The sequence below is a fragment of the Phascolarctos cinereus genome, unplaced genomic scaffold, assembly GCF_003287225.1.
Source record: "Phascolarctos cinereus isolate Bilbo 61053 unplaced genomic scaffold, phaCin_HiC Scaffold_3;HRSCAF=262, whole genome shotgun sequence".
Classification (NCBI taxonomy): domain Eukaryota; kingdom Metazoa; phylum Chordata; class Mammalia; order Diprotodontia; family Phascolarctidae; genus Phascolarctos; species Phascolarctos cinereus.
In genome coordinates this window covers 187,727,206-187,748,844 of record NW_027555736.1, presented here as the reverse complement: position 1 = coordinate 187,748,844, position 21,639 = coordinate 187,727,206, and the positions used below count along the sequence as shown (strand labels likewise).

The 21,639-nt window shown below is 37.9% G+C and overlaps 1 protein-coding gene across 1 annotated transcript in view; it reads left to right on the top strand.

The window, feature by feature from the left end:
• The window catches only part of TTBK2 (tau tubulin kinase 2), a 215,350-nt gene that overhangs the window by 160,782 nt on the left and 32,929 nt on the right, over nucleotides 1-21,639 (top strand). Inside the window, 2 exon segments of the mRNA XM_078151365.1 lie at nucleotides 2,431-2,642; nucleotides 18,039-18,627. Of these exon segments, the coding sequence (XP_078007491.1) occupies nucleotides 2,431-2,642; nucleotides 18,039-18,627 (801 nt within the window).

Sequence of the window (21,639 nt, the reverse complement as noted above, 5' to 3'; positions counted from 1 at the left end):
GGCATTTTAATACTAATAATCTACGCTTCTGTAGCATGTTTTTTCCAGGCTTTTCAATTTGCCAACATCAAACATTAACTTTTTATCTTCGCTGTGTGAAGAAGGTGAAATTATGTTTTTTACAAACAAAAAGGCTTAGATAAAAAAGCAAACCTTTCATAATGTCTTGCTAAGTCCCAATCCCTTTCCTTTTGCCACACTGCTGGAAATGTGATTATATACTGGCCACTGAGCTCTCCTAAGTGAGGCATGGTCCAGACCACGTGCTGATTCCATTGGAATAGTTGTGGATAGCAGTAAACATTTACCGCCCACGGGGAAATGGACCATATTAATTGTCTATACTAACTAGTTAGTATACCATACTAACATGCTATCTAACATATTTGGAATTTTAGCTGTATATTGCTGATATTACCTGCTATAAAACCTTAAAGAACAGTTCATATTACTACTTCTGACTCAGTTATCTAGTGTTAAACAATTCCCACTTGCCCTTTTTCTTAGTGAAGTTCGAATATATAAATTTGGTCGAGTGAAGACAGCAGTTCATTTATCACAGGTACACATTTAAAGAGTGAATTGCCTTTAAACATGTTCACATTCAGTAACTGTTAGAAACCATGGAATTTGCTTTTCTTTTTTTAATCCTTAAAAACTGATTTCAAAGCCTAGGATTTTTGTGATGGTTGTTTTAGTGATCAGAAATGAGTCTTAAGGCTTATAATTTCCAGTGGTGTTGGCACTAGAAACTGATAGGTACAGCTGAGCTAGAGCACATATTAATTGTTAAGATCTTGTTAGGAATGTTACCCATTTCATCAGTTGTGTTACTTTTCAAGGCACTTTTCAACTACTTTAGAGACTGAAGGAACACAACATTTTTGCATTATGATTGCAATTGTTATGTGGATTTCTGTTTATAGTATTAGTCAAGTCTTAATTACCTAGGGGGCATATTACTACCATATTTCTCCTCCTTTACTCTTTTGCTGTGTCATGCAAACTGTTGATGGTTAGCTTCTCTAGTAGAGGTCACAGGACAAAGAAGAACATTGAGGGAGAAGAGATGAAGCATATATCAGTTTACTCTATTTTGAGATCTCTTAAAAGAGTTTGTTTGAAAGGAGGTTGTAATTGATGGCCAAAAGGAAACTTCTAGATGATTCTTCCACATTAGCATAGATCAGGCCTGCACAACATATGGCCTGCCAAAGGATTTCAGGTGGCCCATGAAAAATGTAAAAGATATAAAACAGGCCTGCACAATATACCACCCGTAGGCTGTATGTTGTACAGGCCTGGCATAGATGATATGCCATGTCTTATGAAGAGATTCCAAAAAGAATCTTCACTATCCAGCTCTGTCTTGCACAGCATCCTGTCAGGCATCCCACTGAACTAAACAAAGAATTCTGACTAATCAGAGGACATGTGACCTTTACGCTCTGTTAAGGGAGGCAATAGCAGATTATCTGTGCTCTTCATGACTTCTTCCAACATGACAGAGCTGTGGATTATATGACCCTGCCATGGCAGACTGTGCATTGTATCAGTGATAGAGTTCTGGCACGGCATGGTGCAAAGAGTACTGGACTTCAAGATAAAGGACCTGAGCTCTGATACTCACTGGCTGTATGACTATGGCCAAGCCATTTTCCTTCTTGCTCTCAGTTTTTTCATTTGTAAAATAGGATAATACTTCACTGAGCTGTTGTGAGAAAAGTGCTTTGTAAACCTTAACATTCTATATAAATATGAATTATTGTCCCAGGATTAGATTGTTTTCATTTCCAGAGAGTCACCAGTAAGATCTGCCAACTGACAGCTCAGTCCATAGAATATACTGACTGATCCTTTGGGACAGTAATTTTCTACCTTCGGCCTAAACCTCTCCACTGTTTGTTCAACTTAAATGTTATTGACAGTTGACTCGGACCTTGTCCATCATTTATTATCATAGTGATATCCAACTGCTTAAATTCATAATAGATGCTAGTGTATATTATAGTGTTCCAGATAGGTTCAAGCAACCCTGGCCATCGAGAATGGTCACTAAACTGAATGAGCATATAAAAAGAAAAGATGATAGCCAAGTATACATAGAGAAGATCCTAAGTTGTTACTCTTTGGATGATATATTTAAGGGATTATTATTCATTTAAAATAATTTTATACATTTTTTATTTTCTCCCTATTCCCAAGTCAAATTATAGTCAAACTGGAACTGAATATACCATTCAGACAATTAGTTTAGGATACCAGTGTGCTAGTGAATAAGCACATTGTGAAACCAACCTGCCAGCGCAATCTAAGCATCTCCTGAAAACAAATCAGTCTTAATATCAGCTCATCTTGATTTACTTGTTTCAGAAGAGTCTGTCGCATATTGTACTTATAACTAATTGTATATTCGCATATTTTGTATAGGCTGCTACAGAAGAGGAGAATAGTCATGGTCCAGCAAATGGTATACTGAATGCTCCAAGCCTTGGTTCACCAATTCGTGTCCGCTCTGAGACAACCCAGCCAGAGAGAGATGTCCCATTGGTACGAAAGTTACGGTCTATCCACAGTTTTGAGTTGGAGAGGCGTCTGACCTTGGAGTCAAAGCCAGACACTGACAAGTTTCTGGAGACTTGGTATGAAATGTTCTCTCTGTTTTCTTTTATTTTAAAAGAGCCTTTTAGAAAAGGCTTTTATCATAACTACTCTCCTGTTATAAACATTTATGATGGGAAAAATGTACTATTTTGCAGCCGTGATGAGTGACTGAGCTCTCAATCAATGCTTATGTAGCATGCTGGTTCTTTTTTTGCGTGTTTTTTAGGCAGTTGGGGTTAAGTGACTTGCCCAGAGTCACACAGCTAGTAAGTGTCAAATGTTTGGTCTGAGGCCGGATTTGAACTCAGGTACTCCTGACTTCAGGACTGGTGCTCTATCCACTGCACCACCTACCTGCCCCTTAGTATGCTGGTTCTTAATGTGAATTCACAGGATCTCGGAGATGGTGGGACTTCTGTGGTTATCTAGACCAAATGAACTGGAATCCTTATTACAACATTCCCAACAAGTAGTTATACATTCACTGTTTGGAGGCTTGTTTTTATGGGAAACCTACTGCCTCCTGAGGTGGTCCATTGTATTTTTGGAGAGACTATAATAATTTGAAAGTTTTTCTTTACATTCCTTCTGGATCTCCTTTTCTGCAACTCATACCCATTTCTCTGAGTTTTGTCATCTGAGGATAAACAGAAGAAGACTCTTCTATGTGACAGCCTTTTTAATACTTGGAGACAGTTATCCTACTTTCTTTTTTTCCGCCCAAGAGATGTCACTAGACAGTATATGATTAACTATGAAATGACTTACATAAGCAGTGAGTTTACAGGAGGAAGTGACTGGTGTAGTCTGGAGTGAGGCTTCTCTTCTTTAGGCTAAATATTCTTAATGCCTTCAGTTGATATCCATATGGCATTCGTATGGCCTCTTACCATTATGGTCATCTTCTAAAATGTTTCAGTTTGTCAATGCAGTTTCTAAAATTTTATTCCCAGAACTGAACAAGTCTAATTTTGACCTAAAAAGGGCAAAGTTTCATAAAACTCCTTGTTCTGAATACTTTATCTCTGTTAATGCAGCCTAATATTTGTATTGTATATTGATTTTATTAGCTGTCATGTCACATTGTAGATAGAAATTAAGTTTATAGTGCACTAAAACCCTCAGATGTTTTTACAAGGACTGTTTTCTAGCCATGCCTCATTCATTTTGTGCTTGTGCAATTGATTTTTGAACCCAGTATAGAACTTTACATTGCTCTCTACTGAATTTCAATTTAGTAGATTCAGCCCATGATTTTAGCATATAGAGATCTGTTTTGATCCCAACTATGGCTGCTCAATGTGCTAACAATCCTCCTCAGCTTTGAGTCATTTGTAGATTTGATAAACATGCCATCTTTGACTTCATCTAAGTAACTGATGAATCACTGTTGAACAGAGAGTTAAGGACAGATCAGCAGGGCACTGCACTAGACTCCTCTCTCCTGGCTGACTTAAAGTCACTAGTGACTACTTTTTGGTCATTCTTTTTCTGGTCATTCTTCCAGTCTGGAATCTACATAACTGAACTATCATCTTTCCTGTACTAGATATGCAAATCTAGTACTGCCCCTGCCTTGCCCCTTGGAATGTCCATTCATACCCCTAATTCCATCCTTGTCCCCGCACCATTTATGATCTTGAGTGAATGTCTGTCACAGAACCAGGCCATTTCCCACTGATGTTATTTTCTCTGTTTAAGACAGCATAGTATAGTAGAAAGGGTGGATTGCAAGTCAGAAGACCCATGGTTGAATTCCATCTACTTTTTGCTGCTTTACTGTCTGCATGACCTTAAGCGATAGGTTTCATGTTGTTCACTGAGCTTCAGTTTACTCTGTAAAGTGAGGGAGCTGAACTGCTAAATTTCTATGATCTCTTCATCTTATTCACAAGAATAGTATGAGAAACTTGTCAAATGTATATTTAAGGCATTGCCATTAGTTGCTAGTCCCGTTAACCACATCAAAAAGGGAAATGAAGTGAGGCTGATACATAGAGACAGTTAGATGGCTCAGTGGATAGAGCATGGGGGCTGGAGTCAGGAAGACCTGAGTTCGAATCTGGCTTCAGACACTTACTAATTGGGCTACCTTGGGCAAGTCATTTAACTTGTTTGCCTTAAGCTGCTGAAGAAGGAAATAGCAAACCACTCCAGTATGTTTGCCTAGAAAACCCCTTGGACAGTTATAGTTCATGGGTCATGAAAAGTCAGATATGACTGACCAACTGAACAATAACAGGCTGATACCAACTTACTTTTGATGGGCTCATTATGCAGGCTCTTAGTAATCACTTCTTTTGAAATGCTCATAAACCATCCTTTCAGTAAGACTATTTACCAAATCAGATCCCTGTAGAAACAAAGAAAACTTGTTCCATTTTCTCTTTTTGTTGAGTTCCCATCAGTTTCATCAGTGTATGTCCTTGGGATAATGTGCCTTAATCGGGTTTCATACCAAACATTCTGTGGACTTACTTTAGCTTCCACTGCCATTGACTCTCAAGAAACGACACTGCCCATAATCTCCTGCTATTCTTACCCATAATGTTTACAATTGAGCTTGCATTCTAAATTGGTGTTGCCCTTGGTTTTCAAGTCTTGCTGATTGTGGCATTTTAGGGTGCTTTTGCCCTCCTCGTTTTGGTGATTGTTTCATATTAGTTAAACTTTTTATGGGAAATGGAAATAACTATTGTCAATATTTTGCCTTTTTCATTTTCCCATTTTGGCTAATCATTTGCCAATTCTAGGCATATCCACCTACACAAATCCTATCACAGTTGTCCCTTTGTCCCCTGGTTCAGGCTTTTATTAACTATTGCCTGGGCTATTGTAATAATCTTCTATTTAGTCTCCATTTTGAAAAGTCTCGGTAGATCCCTGTTACCTCCAGTATAAAATTTAAACTCATTTTGAACCTCTGCAGGTTTAAACCAGTCCAGCTCCAACCTGTCTTTCCAGACTTATTTCATATTACTCTTTTTTACACACATTACATCCTAGCTAAACTGGCTTACTAGCTTAAAGGAAGCATTCTATCTTAAGAGCAATACTTTTGTGTAGGTTATCCCCCAAAATATCCTTCCCTCTACATGCCTCTTTGAATTATCTTGTTTTTACTGATATGAGTACAGGTTTCCCCATAGTAGAATGTAAACTCTTTTTTTGTTATATTTAATTTTTTTCTCCATTACATGTAATCAAAAATTTTTAACATTTGTTTTTTAAAATTTTGAGTTCTAAATTCTTTCCATCCCTCCTCACCCCTTCCTTCAGAAGGCAAGAAGTTTGATATAGATAATACACATGCAGTCATACAAAACATTTTCACATTAGCAATGTTGCAAAAGAAAATGCAGACCAAAAAAAACCCCAAAACAATAAAGTTTTAAAAGTAGGCTTCAATCTATATTCAGACTCCATCAACTCTTTCTGTGGAGATGGATAGCATTTTTCATCATAAGTGCTTCAGCAGTAGCCTCAGAGTAGCTGAGTCATTCACATTTGATCATTATATAATAATGCTGTTATTGGGTACGATGTGCTTCCTGGTTCTGCTCACTTCACTTTGCATCAGTTCATGTAAATCTTCCCAGGTTTTCCTGAAAGCATCCTGCTCGTCATTTCTTATAACACAGTAGCATTCCACCACATTTATATACCACAATTGTTCAGCCATTCCTCAATTGATGGGCATCCCCTCAATTTCCAATTATTTGCCACCATAAAAAGAGCTGCTATAAATATTTTTATATGTATGGGTCCTTTTCCTTTTTCTTTGATCTCTTGAGGTATAGACCTAGTAGTGGTATTGCTAGGTCAAAGGGTATGCAGTTTGCCCTTTGGGCATTTTTCCAAATTGCTGTCCAGAATGGTTGAACCAGTTCACAACTCCACCAACAGGGCATTAATGTGCCTGTTTTTTCATATCCCCACCAATGTTTGTCATTTTCCTTTTCTGTTGTCAACTTGAATTCAAGAAAAAACAGCCAGTATAGCAGATTGAGGTCTTTAATGGCACAAGCAAGTTGCGGCTTAGGGTGCCACACAGCAAGGGCTGGGGTACCTGAAGAGGAGGTGGGAACAGGGCTTATAGAGCATACTAGGGCAGAAGGAATGGCTAACTGCAGGTGGGAGAGGTTACGAGCATCTCACAGTTTCACAAGGTAAGTTGTTTTGCATAACAAGTCTGTAGAGAAAACTTGGAAATCTCTGAAGGGGAGAGTTTGGGACTTTTACAAAATAGTCGGAGTCTGGGAATGATGTCTGGTGAGCCTCAGATCGGGGTGGGGAACCTGGCCTCGAGGACCACATGACCTTCTAGGTCCTTGAGTGTAGCCTTTTGACTGAGTCCAAATTTTACAGAACAAATCTTTTTGTTAAAGGGATTTGTTCTGTGAAGTTTGGATTCAGTCAAAGGGCCACACTTGAAGACCTAGAGGACCACATGTGGCCTCAAGGCTGCAGGTTCCCCACCCCTGGCAGGCAGTTCATGAGTCTGGGAATGAGCACAAGGTCAGATTCCATCAGCTGAGTTTGACAGTTACATTAGCCAATCTGATAGGTGTAAGGTGGTGGTACTTCAGAGTTGTTTTAATTTGCATTTCTCTCATTAAATAATGATTTAGAGCATTTTTTTCATGACTATAGATAGTTTTGATCTCTTCATCTGAAAACTGTTCATATCCTTTAACCATTTATCAGTTGGGGAATGAGGCCTTTATCAGAGAAAGTTGCTGTAAAAATATTTTTCCCTAATTTCTTGCTTCCCTTCTAATCTTGGCTGCATTGGTTTTATTTGTGCAAAACCTTTTTAATTTTGATGTAATCAAAATTGTCCATTTTACATCACATCTCTCTATCTCTTGTTTGGTCATAAATTCTTCCTTTATCCATAAATCTGACAGAAAAATATTCCATGCTCCCTTAATTTGTTTATATCACCTTTTATGTCTAAATGATTTTGACCTTATCGCTATATACAGTGTGAGATGTTGGTCTATATCTAATTTCTGCCAAACTGCTTTCCAGTTTTCACAGCATTTTTTGTTAAATACTGATTTCTTGTCCTAAAATCTTGTATCTTTGGGTTTGTCAAAAACTAGATTGCTATGGTATTTACTATTGTGTATTGTGAGCCTAAACTACTCCACTGGTCCACCACTCTATTATCAGATTATTTTAAGATTACCACTTTGTAATACATTTTGAGATCTGGTAATGCTAAGTCACATTCCATCACCTTTTTTTTTTCATTGATTCCCTTGATATGCTTGACCTTTTGTTCTTCCAGATGAATTATGTCATTATTTTTTTAGCCCTGTAAGATAATTTTTGGCAGTTTGATTGCTATGGCACTGAATTAATAAATTAATTTAGGTAGAATTGTCATTTTTATTGTATTGGCTTAGCCTACCCATGAGCAATTATTATTTCTCTACTTGTTTAGATCTGACTTTATTTGTATGAAAATTGTTTTTATAATTATGTTCATATAGGTCCTGAGTTTGTCTTGGCAAGTAAATTCCCAAGTATTTGTCTACAGTTATTTTAAATGGAATTTATCTGTGTCTTCTTGCTGGACTTTGTTGGTAATATATAGAAATGCTGATGATTTTTATGGGTTTATTTTATGTCTTGCAACTTTGCTAAGTGATTCATTATTCCGAAGTTTTTTTGTTTGTTCTTTAAGATTCTCTAAGTATACCATCATATAATCTGCAAAGAGTGATAGTTTTGTTTCCTCATTGCCTATTCTAATTCCTTCAATTTCTTTTTCTTGTCTTATTGCTATAGCTAGCATTTCTAGAACAATACTGAATATTAGTGGTGATGATAGGCATCCTTGCTTTACCCCTGATCATATTGGAAAGGCATCTAGCTTATCCCCATTACAGGTAATGTTTGCTCATGGTTTTAGATAGATACTACTTAATTTTTTTTTCTTTTTAAAAAAATTTTATTAATTTATTTTGATTTATCCACAATCACTTCTATATGCTTTTGAGTTTAAATTTTTTCTCCCCCTTCCTCCCCACCACCCTTCCCAAGACGGCGCACAATCTCATATAGGCTATACATTTACATTCCTATTAAACATATTTTCACATTAGTGAAGTTGTAAGTAAAAATTAAAACCAATAGTAGGAACCATCAGAAAGAGGAAATAAAACTCAACAGAAGAGAAAAAAAAATGATAGTGATTCAACTTCCATAGTTCTTTCTTTGGATGTGGATAGCATTTTCCATCACAAGGCCTCTGGGGATGTCTTAGATCCTTGCATTACTGCGAAGGGTTAAGTTTATCAATATTAGTCATCACACAACGTGGCTGTTATTGTGTACAAAGTTCTCTTGGTTCTGCTCACTTCCCCTCAGCATCAGTCCATACAAGTCTTTCCAGGTTTTTCTGAAGTCAGTGTGTTCATCATCTCTTATAGCACAATAGTATTCCATTACATTCATATACCACAACTTGCTCAGCCATTCCTCAATTGATGGGCATCCTCTCAATTTCCAATTCTTTGCCACCACAAAAAGAGCTGCTATGAATATTTTTGTACATGTGGGTCCTTTTCCCATTTGTATGATCTCTTTGGGATATAGCCCTAGAAGTGCTATTGCTGGGTCAAAGGGTGTGCACATTTTTATAGCCCTTTGGGCATAGTTCCAAATTGTTCTCCAAAATGGCTGGATCATTTCACAACTCCACCAACAATGCATTAATGTTCCAATTTTCCCACATCTTCTCCACATTTATCATTTTCCTGTTTGTCATGTTGGCCAATCTGATAGGTGTGATGTGGTACCTCAGAGTTGTTTTGATTTGCATTTCTCTAATCAATAATGATTTAGAGCATTTTTTCATATGACTATAGATGGCTTTAATTTCTTCATCTGAGAACTGTCTGTTCATATCCTTTGACCATTTATCAATTGGGGAATGGCTTGTAGTCTTACAAATTTGTCTTAATTCTCTATATATTTTAGAAATGAGACCCTTATCAGAGAGACTATAAAAATTCTTTTCCAGTTTTCTACCTTCCTTCTAATCTTAGTTGCATTGGCTTTGTGCAAAAACTTTCAATTTAATGTAATCAAAATTATCCATTTTGCTTTTTGTAATGTTCTCTATCTTCCTGTTTGGTCATGAATTCTTCTGTTCTCCATAGATCTGATAGGTAAACTATTCCTTGTTCTCCCAGTTTGCTTATAGTATCAGCCTTTATATCTAAATCATGAACCCATTTTGACTTTATTTTGGTATATGGTGTCAGATTTGGGTCTATGCCTAGTTTCTGCCATCCTCTTTTCCAGTTTTCCCAGCAGTTTTTTTCAAAGAGTGGGTTCTTGTCCCAGAAGCTGGGGTCTTTGGGTTTATCAAATAATAGATTACTATAGTCATTGACTACTGTGTCTTGCATATTTAACCTATTCCACTGATCCACCACTCTATTTCTTAGCCAGTACCAAGCAGTTTTGATGATTGCTGCTTTATAATACAATTTAAGATCTGGAATTCCTAGGCCACCTTCCCCTGCATTTCTTTTCATTAATTCCTTTGATATTCTGGACCTTTTGTTTTTCCAAATGAATCTTGTTATTATTTTTTCTAACTCTGTAAAATAATTTTTTGGTAGTTTGATTGGTATGGCACTGAATAAGTAAATTAGCTTAGGTAGGATTGATAGATACTACTTAATCTTAATGAAAGCTGTACCTATACCTATGTTTTCTAGTGTTTTTTTAATAGGAATGAATGTTGTTTTTGCTCAAAAGCCTTTTCTGTATCTATTGAGATAATCATAAGATTTTTGTTTTGATATGGTCAATTTGCTGATAGTTTTCCTAATATTGAAGTAGTCCTGCAAGGCTGGTATAAATTCCACCTGGTCATAGTGTATGAACTTTGCAATATGTTGCTGTAATCTCCTTGCTAGTATTTTATTCAAATTTTTTGCATCAATATTCATTAGGAAATTTAGTCTGTGGTTTTCTTTCTCTATTTTTGTTCTTTCTGGTTTTGGTTGTTGTTGTTGTTCAATCATATCATTTGGCCCCATTTGGAGTTTTCTTGGCAAAGATACTGGAATGGGTTGCTGTTTCCTTCCCTGGCCCATTTTACACATGAGGAAACTAAAGCAAACAGGGTTAAGTGGCTTGTCCAGGATCACACAGCTATTAAGTATCTGAGGCCATATTTTAACTCAGGTCTTCCTGACTCCAGGCCAGTGCTGTAGCTACTACCCATGTAGCTGCCTTCCTGGTTTAGGTATCAGCCACATATTTGTGTCATAAAAGGAATTTTGTAGGACTCCTTCTTTGCCTGTTTTTCCAAATAGTTTATATAATATTGGAATTCATTGTTCTTTAAATGTTTGATAGAATTCACTGATGAATCCATCTGGTCTTGGGGATTTTTTCTTAGAAAGCTCATTTATGACTTGTTCAATTTCTTTTTCTAAGATAGGGTTATTAAAGTATTCTATTTCCTCTTCTGTTAATCTGGAAAATTTATATTTTTGTAAATATTCATCCATCTCACTTAAATTGTCAGATTTATTGACATATAATTAGGCAAAATACCTACAACTAATTGCTTTAATTTCTTCCTTGGTAGTAAATTTACCCTTTTCATTTTTGATACTGTTAATTTGGTTTTCTTTCTTTTTTTAATGAAATTAACCAGTGGTTTATTTTATTAGTTTTTTTATAAAACTAGATCCTAATTTTATTTATTCTTTTAATTTTATTAATATCTCCATTGATTTTCAGGATTTCCAATTTGGTCTTTAATTGGGGCTTTTTCAATTTGTTCTTTTTTTTTTTTGGTTGCATACCTAATTATTGATTTGCTCTTTCTCTGTTTTATTGATGTAAGAGTTTAGAGATATAAATTTCCCCCAAATACTATTTTTGCTGCATCCCACAAATTCTGATATATTGTCTAACTATTGTCATTTTCTCTAATGAAATTATTTATTGTTTCTGTGATTTGTTCTTTGACCCAGTCAGTCTTTGATTTCCAATTAATTTTAAATCTATGTTTCCACAGGCCTTTATTGAATATAATTGTTATTACATTATGGTCTGAAAGGGATGCATTTAATGTTTCTGCTTTTTTGCATTTTGGGTGAGACTTTTTTGCCCTAATACGTGATCAATTTTTGTGAAGATGCCATGTACAGATAAAGGTATGCCCTTTTCTATTCCCAGTTAATTTTCTCCAGAGGTCTATCTTATCCAACTTTTCTAAAATTCTATTCATCTCTTTAACTTCTTTCTTATTTATTTTATGGTTAGATTTATTAGTTCTGAGAGAAGAAAATTGAGGTTCCCCTACTAGTATAGTTTTACTATTTACTCCTATAATTCATTTAACTTTTCCTTTAAGAATTTGGACACTATGCCATTTGGCACATTTATTATTTATTTATTTGCTTATTTATTTATTTATTTGTTTGTTTATTTCTTTATTTATTTAATGTTGATATTAGTTCATTGTCTATGGTACCTTTTAGCAAAATGTAGTTTACCTGCTTATCTCTTTTAATTATGTCTATTTTCACTTTTGCTTTGTCTGAGATCATGATTGGTAACCCTGCTTCCTTTTTTTTTTTTAACCTCAGCTGAAGTATAATAGATTCTGCTCCAGCCCCTTATTTTTACGCTGTGTGTCTCTCTGTTTCAAGTGTGTTTCTTGTAAACAATATATTGTTGGATTCTAATTTTTAATCCATTCTGCTATCCACTTTGTTTTATGGATGAGTTCATCCCATTTACATTCCCAGTTATGATTATTATCTTTTTATTTCCCTCTATTTTATTCTCTCTCTCTCTCTCCCTCTCTCTCCCTCCCTCCCTCTCTCCCTCCCTCCCTCTCTCTCTCTCTCTCTCTCTCTCCCTCCCTCCCTCTCTCTCTCTCTCTCTCTCTCTCTCTCTCTCTCTCCCCCCCTCTCCCCCTCTCCCTCCCTCTCCTTTCCCTCCTCAAAAGTCTGTTTTGCCTTCTGACCACTATCCACCCTCCCTTCTATTAGTCCTCTTCCCTGTATCCCCTTATCATCCTAATTCCCTGTAGGGTAAGATAAATTTCTATACTGAACTAAGTAGGTATGCTATTCGCTCTTTGCACTAATTCTGATGAGAGTAAGGTTTAAGCATTGCCCGCCAACCCTCTCCCACATTTTCCCCTCCATTGTAAAAGCTCTTCTTTTTGTACCTTTTTATGTGACTTTTCCCCATTCTTCTCCCTTCCCCCTTCTCCCAGTACATCCCTCTTCTCACCCCTTAATTTTATTTTTGTGAGTCATCCTATCGTAGCCATTTCACACCCATACCCTCTGTCTATGTTGTACTCCTTCTAACTGCCCTAATAATGATAGAATCCTTGGGAGTTACAATTATTATCTTCTCATGTAGGAATGTAGACATTTTAATCTTATTGATTCCCTTATGATTTCTCTTTCATATTTACCTTTTAATGCTTCTCTTGAGTCTTGTATTTCAAAGGCAGTTTTTCTATTCAGCTCTGGTCTTTTCATCAGGAATGCTTGAAAGTCCTCTATTTCATTAAATATCTATTTTCCCCCGAATCAGTTTTGCTGGATAGGTTATCTTTGGTTGTAATCCTAGTTCCTTTGCCCTCCAGAATATCATATTCTAATCCCTGTAACACTTTAATGTGGAAGCTGCTAAATCTTGTATAATCCAACTGTGGCTCCATATTTGAATTATTTCTTTCTGGCTGCTTGCAATATTTTCTTCTTGGCCTGGGAGCTCAATAATTTGTCTGTAATATTTCTGGGAGTTTTATTTTGGGATCTCTTTTAGGAGGTGATTGGTGGGTTCTTTAAGTTTTTGTCTTACCCCCTGGTTCTTGGATATCAGGGCAGTTTCCTTGTTACTTTCTTGGAAGGTGATGTCTAGGCTTTTTTTTTATGTTCATGGCTTTCACATGGTCCAATAACTCTTGAATTATTTCTCCTAGATGTATTTCTAGGTCAGTTGTTTTTCCAGTGAGATATTTCACATTTTCTTCTATTGTTTTTGTTCTTTTGGGGGTTTTTTAATTGTTTCTTGAAGTTTCATGGAATCATTATCTTCCACTTACCCAGTTCTAATTTTTGAGGAATTATTTACATCAGTGAGCTTTTGTACCTCCTCTTCCATTTGGCCACTTCTGCTTCTTAAGGAGTTCTTTTCTTCAGTGAATTTTTGTACCTCTTTTATCAGTAGGCCAGTTCTGTTTTTTAAAATACTATTTTCTTCAGTATTTTCTGTGTCCATTTTACTAAGCTGTTGACTCCTTTCATAATGTTCTTGTACAGTTTTTCCTCTTCTCTCTTATTTGATTTTTAAAATCCTTTTTTGAGCTCTCCCAGGAATTCTTTTTGAGTGTATAAACATTCACATTTTCCTTTGAGACTTTGAATGTAGATGCTTTGACATTGTTATCTTCTGGGTTTATGTCTTGATCATCCCTATCGCCATAGTAACTTGTTATGGTCAAGTTCTTCTGGTTGTTGTTTGCTCATTTTTTCCAGACTATTCCTTGACTTATAACTTATGTGAATGTTAAAGCTTTGTTCCTGGAGTGGAGGGGGCCAGTGTCTCAAGCTTCAGGCCTTTCTTGCTTTTGTTTTCAGAGCTAGCTCTGGAGGTTTGTATGTTTTTAGTGTTTCCAGAATGGTATGATCTAAGGAGAGGTGTGGTCACTGCCCTTCTGATCTATGCTCTGGTCTTTACTCAGGAAGGGACATTGTTTCTTTGCAGCCACCAGCAGCAGCACTCCTCTTAGCCCTGAGAACTGAGATGGTGTCTCCCACACTCCTTCAGCTCCCCATTTGGAATTGAGACCAGGGTCCCTATCCCCTTGCCTTATAAGTGACCTTAGCATTTCTCTCTACCCTGGAACCATGACCTGGGCCCTTGTTCTCCTCTGCCCATTGCTATCATGCCTTTTGGCCCTGAGGCTGCAGCCCAGAACTGTATATAGACAATGCAGCAAGGGAATCAGCTTTAGCAAAAGGTCCCTTGCAATCTCCTTTCAACTAGTTGTCTGACCCACCCTCCCACCCCCACTGTCCATAGTCTTAGAGTTTCTGAAGCTGCTGCCAATGCAGCTACCTCCAAGACCTTGCACAGCACCTGGCCCCAGCACCTCACACTGTATTTTTCTTACAGTAAGCACTTAATACATGTTTCTAGTTGAATTAATTGAATCTGTTGTTCATTGGATAATGTCCTCACATTTAAAATGCCTAACAGTGAAGGTAATGTTATTGTCTGTAAATCTTGTGATTCTTGGCACCCCTGCCCCCTTTTCTATAATCCTCAGCATGGGATTGAGGACCATTGGTTGTTGTTGTTGTTTCATAGGTGGCCATGGCCAGCCTAGTGGTGAAGAGCCTCTCTGTCTCTGGTTCTGTTGGTCTCAGAAAGCTGAGACCATCAGAAGTCCATCTCTGGGACCACGCTCTATTCTTATAGAATGTGCCATAGTTCCTGTTCTGTTTGCATATCCTCCAAGAATCCCTGCCACAATGAGACATGTGGTGGGTAAAAGATGCAATGACTGAGGAAACAAAGGTTTGGGCTTCAGACATCAAAGTAGAACTTTTAGAGGCAGTTCTATTCAGTAAGAGTTAACAGAAGGGATTAACTAATTTATTCTGTTGTTAAGACTAACTGCCAAGACTGATGTAATTATAGAACTTTGTTTATTAAAACATTTCTAACCTTCAGTATATTTTTTGCTTCTTTTGTATTCCTTATTATATGTAGTCATTTTTAAGTACAAAATACCTACTTAGCAAAATGTTATTTTCATTCAACAAAACAGATTTGTATGAACCATCTGCTAAATGTCACAAAGGGTAAGGACTAAGAAAAGACCAGTGGATTCAGCAATTAAGAGGTCATTAGCAACCTACAAGAGAGCTATTTTAGTAGAGTAGTAGGAATAGAATTCCTGGTGGTTGTGGAGTGACTTATGGTGAGTAGATATAGGCAAAGAATTTCTCAAAGTTAAGCAATGAGAGGGAGGTGAGACCCAGAACAATCATTTAAGAAGATAGAAGGGCTAAGGGAAGATTGAAGAAACTAAGAGAGTGAAAAATCAAAAGACTGTTGTGCCCTATGAGGATCAGTTGATATTTAACCTAAAGAAGAAATGAATTAGGGAAGAACATGATAGCTACCATCAACTATTAGAAAAGCAGTCTTGTAGAAGAAGGCTTAGATTTATTCTCCTTGGCGACAGAGAGTATAACTAGGAGTAATGGGCATAAGTTGCAGAGGAGCAGGTTTATACTTAATATAAAGAAAGTACTTTCTATTAATTAAAGATCTCCAAAAGCAGAATGAAATGCCAGTGGAGGCAGCGCGTTCCCCCTCACCAGAAATCTTCAAACAAAGGCAGGATGACCACTCATAGATTTAAAGGTGATCAATAATGGGTTAGAATAGATGGCATCTAGAGGATCTTCCTGACAATTATTTTGTGAAAATGAGAGTGTGAGCATGGAAACACCAAGGGAACAAGGTCCTGCATTAGATAGGAGGATCAGATTAAGGGCCAGACTGATAAGGTTTACTTTTTCAAGGAGTATGCTACTTTGTCCCCTATGACTAGAGCAAAGGATGAATGACTGTATCAAAAACTTTTGAGATGTAGCAGAAGGGAAATGAGGAAGTTCCTAAGTCTTCTCCATATAGTAGCAAGCAAGGTCAGCTGCTGAGAGACAACAGTGTAGGGATGGAGCTTGGGGCTGGAGTTAGAAGGTTGTGGGGAGTATGAGACTGAGCAGAGCCATAACTTACAATTTTGATATCTGGTACAGGCAGCATAAAACCCACTTTCAGATCAACAACACTTCTTTCCTCTCTTTTATAGCTGCAAATAGTGGTTAAATAGAGATAGAGATGGAAGTAATGTGCAATGAGAAGACTGAGGAACTTCAATTCAACAAGTATTTATCAAGCACTTACTGTGCGCCAGGCATGTGCTGGGATACAGAGGCAAAAATGAACCTCAAGAAGCTTGACTTGGAGTCAACATCATTTATCCAGAAAGAAAAACAAAATACATGCAAAGTAATTTTGGCATTGAGTGGGAAGAGCTATAACAACTGAGGGAATCAGGAAAGGCCTCACATAGCCATAGCAAGTGAATCTTGGAGGGAGCTGGGGAGTCCAAGAGCCCAGGTGAGAAGGGAAAGAGTTCTAGGAATGTCTGAGGAATGGCCTGTGCAAAGGCTTGAAGGCAGGAGATGGAATTTGGGGCATGGAAAACACCAAGTAGTCCAGTTTTGTTAGGATAGAGAGAGTGCGTGTGTAGTGGATGGGGCTGGGGGTGGGGGAGGTGGAGGAGATGAAATCTGAAAAGACAGGTGAAAACCCAATATGAAAAGCTTTCAATGCCAGAGGACCTTCTATTTTATCCTAGAGACAGTTAAAAAAAAACCCACCTTTTTTATTTTGTAAGGTGATTGGGGTTGAGTGACTTGCCCAGAGTCACACAGCTAGTGAGTATTAGGTGTCTGAGAACAGATTTGAACTCAGGTCCTCCTGACTTCAGGGCCAGTGCTCTATCCACTGCGACACCTAGCTGCCCAGAAAAACCCATCTTTTTCAACAGAGGTATGACATGGTCAGATCTATGTTTTAGGAATATTAATGTGGCAGCTTTTGTGGAATGTGAATTGATAGAAACAAGATCAGTTAGGAGAGGATTGCATTAGTCCCTGTGGGAAATGACTTTAATGGAACTGGACTTATCAACAATCTTCTTTTTTCCTATACTGGTACTTTTTACCTTAACTCTACATACAATCTGTTACCACTTATCACCACCAGACTTGTGTATGGTATGCAGGACACTTGAACAGTTATCTGTCCTTCTTTAAAACACTATCACTGAAGGTATGTCTAGAGATATACATATATAAATATGAAAAAACATGTGCATACAGGTATAGGAATTGAACAGATTCATAAAATATTTACTCTATGTAGAGTGGCATGCATTTTTTTTCATTGTCTTTTGTAGTGCTCTGATCAGGCAGAAACAGCTTTAACAGCTATTTTCTCCTACTCACAGGAAGAATTTGGGGTTAGTTTGGTTACACTGTCAGAGCCGAGTGGAGAAGGTTATACAGTTTACTTTTTCTCTTGATTTGTTACCTGGATCTCTGTGAAAAGACACCTCCTTCTGTCCTTGACTGTTTCTCAGAGCAGACCCTAATTAGATCAACATAGCAGGGTGGTCAGGCCACTCTCCATGTGGCAAACTGATGCTTGTGTTTTGTTGTTGGGAAGCTGTCACTTGAATAAATGATCTGTTGAGAGCTTATCAACTGCATAAGCAGTTTCCCCTCCTGTCCCCCAGCCAGGAATTTTGAGTAATTTCTTTCTCTTTCCATTCCCTTAAGCTTGGAAAAAATGCAGAAAGACTCCAGTGTGGAAAAGGAACCAGTTCCCCCTGCTTCTCTTCTTCATAAGCCCTGTGCTCCTGCTGTGACCCGTACTGACCACATCTGGCACTATGATGAAGAGTACCTCCCAGACGCTTCTAAGCCTGCGTCTGCCAACTCTCCAGAGCAGGCAGATGGTGGTGGGAGCAATGGATTCATAGCTGTCAACCTGAGCTCCTGCCAGCAGGAGGTTGATTCCAAGGACTGGGTGATTGTGGACAAGGAGCGGGACCTTCATGATTTCAGGACGAATGGGGCTTTAGGGCATAAAACTGGAAGCCCTTCAGATGAGGAACCTGAGGTGCTGCAAATCCTCGAGGAATCTCCTCAAGAAGAACAGCATAAACTAGGTCCTTGGGTAGAAGATGATCATAAAAAAAATGGAGCCCCCAGTGTGGTCTTGGCACTGTCGGTGGCGTGTCCTGCCACTGCAGCATCAGAGCAATATGCAGATAGACTAGAACTCCAGACTGGAGCTGCGGGCCAGTTTCTTGCAGCCACACCCACCAGCCCAATGGAGGCTCAAGCAGAAGGACCTCTCACACCAGTAAGTAATGTGTTCATCTTCCATTCACCCTGTTCTCCATTTAGGATGATCTAAGACAAGCACTAATTATTTCTCCTCTAAAATCCTTCTGCAGTGACTGAGCTCTGGAAGGGGACATATTGAACTGAATTTTGAAGTTAATTCCTCTTAATTACTTAATTAAAATAAAATAGTTTTAATAGTTTGAATATCTTTTATTTAGGAAACAATATAGAATTTCATGGGTTCATAGATCTAGAGCTGGAAAGGACATTATAGGTCATCTAGTTCTTTTTCAGATGAGAAAACTGAGGCTTAGAGGTTAAGTGACTTGCTCAGGGTCATTCAGGCACTAAGGCAGAGCCAGGATTCAAACCAACACGCCCAGCTCCAAGCTCAGGACTGTCCAATGAGAGTCCATCCCCATTGGCTCTTACTTGTCATCTTGGAGGCATCTGCAGCCCCCAGGAACCAATCAGAAGAATTCCCTCTGTTCTCTGAGTGGGGGGCTAGGGAGCCCATCTACAACCCCTGGTATATGAGGAATAGTAAGATACCCCACAGAAAGTATGTAAGGAGGCAATTAGTTCTGCCCAAAGCCTAATGGTCAGTAGTTGAAAAGGGCCTCTATGATGATTTTTAACATTTATGGCAAGAGAAAACTCTAGATTTGATATGGACCCATGTCTTCTCTCCCCAGATAGTAGTAGGAACAGAGAAGAAGTGTCACATTCACATCAGTTATGTTCAGAGGAACATACTGTCAATCAAGACGTGGACCTGGAAAGTGTAAGCAAGTAGCCACTGGAGTGTACAGAGTTGTAATGTAGGGGACTGTACATAAGCAGTGTATGGTATCACAGGCCTGATCTAACTTAATGACTTCTACTTTTCTTCTGAGACCTTATAGCTTAGTTCCTTTGATCACGTTATGGTTTTCAATGCCACTACTTCTCCTCCCAGCTTAAATTAATGTACATACCTTTATAAAGATTAGTGTAGTTTTGGGTGTAACCCAGTATTCCCAGGCTCTGGGCTTACACAAACTGGGTTCAGTTGGCACCTTCTTAAAAGTATTAGTCTTTGGTTCATATTACCCTCACCCAGAATTGCCCCTTGGAAATATCAGACTGTAGCTTGACTAGAGATGTCAGTAAAATAGATATCAGTAAAAGGGTTCTTATATCTATACAAACACTTAAGGTAAAAATGCATGGATCTGGCTCAGGAGAGCTTTCATTTTACACTGCACCCCCAGAAAATACAGAAAATATTATACAAAGGACTTTCAGTAGTCCATAAAGAAATATAATTCTTCTCCCCAGTGAGTTCCAGCTTTTCTCAGTGCCTATATATTGCCTCATTTGTATAGCAGCTTGGGTCTAGGACTTTCTTGGGGTGGCAAACACTTAAGTTTGCTAAGGAGCCAAGTTCCCAACATTCTGGTGAGTCCCACTTCCCAACTGAGACCAATACAGGCATCTAGCCTTATGGTCTTATTATGACAGGTTAGACTCCCCCTGGAAGGAAACCACACTTGGAGTTGCTGGAAAGTCAAATTCCCTTTCCATTTGACTTGAAATGTCCAGATAATTCAAAGTAATTGCAAAGGGCAAATTCCAGGGCAGCTAGGTGGCACAGTGGATAGAGCGCTGGCCCTGGAGTCAGGAGGACCTGAGTTCAAATGTGGTCTCAGACACATAACACTCATTAGCTGTGTGACCCTGGCCAAATCACTTAACCAAAAAAAATAAAAGGGCAAATTCCAGGTCTTTTAGACCTCTGTGTTATGATCTAAACTCCCTGGCTGCTCCACCAGTTTCAGGAGGAAATGTCTTCCATTTTACATTCTCAATCTCCTTTCTCCAAGAAACAGGTGCTAACCAGTAACTCATCTTTCATTCAAAGGCTAGATTCCAGAACTCTTGGACTTGGGGTTTCTAGAATGGTAACTGTAAGGCTGATGCTATTCAGAAAATATCCTCTCACCTATTCCTAAATAATTCAGGACTCCTTCTAACTGCCCTAATAATGATAAAGTTCTTAGGAGTTATATGGATCATGTTTCCATATAGGAATGCAAACAGTTAACTGTATTGAGTCGCTCATGATACTCTTTCATGTTTATTTTTTTATGCTTCTCCTGAGCCTTGTGTTTGAAAGTCAGATTTTCTGTTCAGCTCTGGTCTTTTCATGAGGAATGCTTGAAAGTCCTCTGTCTCATTAAATATCCATTTTTTCTTCTGAAGGACTGTACTCAGTCATGCTGGGTAGCTTATTCTTGGTTGTAATCCTAGTTCCTTTGCCTTGCAGAATATCACATTCTAAGCCCTCAGCAACTTTAACATGGAAGCCACTAAATCTTTTGTGATCATGACTGTGGCTTCATAATATTTGAATGGTTTCTTTCTGGCTGCTTGCAGTATTTTCTCCTTGACTTGGGAGTCTGGGATTTGGCTGCAGTATTCTTGGGAGTTTTCATTTTGGGATCTCTTTCAGGAAGTGGTCCATGGATTCTTTCTTTTTCTGTTTTACTTGGTGGATGAAAGATAGCAAGGAAGTTCTCCTTAATCATTCCTTGAAATATTATGTCCAGGCTCTTTTTTTTTTTATTGTGGCTTTCAGGTAATCAAAAAATTCTTCATTTATCTCTCCTCAACCTCTTTTCCAAGTCATTTGTTTTTCCAGTGAGATATTTCACATTTTCCTATTTTTTGACTTTGTTTTAATGTTTCTTGATGTCTCATGAAGTCATTAGCTTCCACTTTCCCAGTTCTGATTTTTAAACAATTATTTTCTTCAGTAAGTTTTTATTTAGCCTATTCTGCTCTTTAAGGGGTTCTTTTCTTTTTTTCTTCTGTCACTGATTCTCTTTATTTTTTTCATTTTTTTTTTAATTTATTTAGTTTTCAACAATCACTTCCATAAGCTTTTGAGTTTTAAATTTTCTCCCCCTCCTCTCACCTCCCTCCCCAAGATGGCACACAATCTGATATAGGCTCTACATATGCATTCCTATTAAACATATTTTCA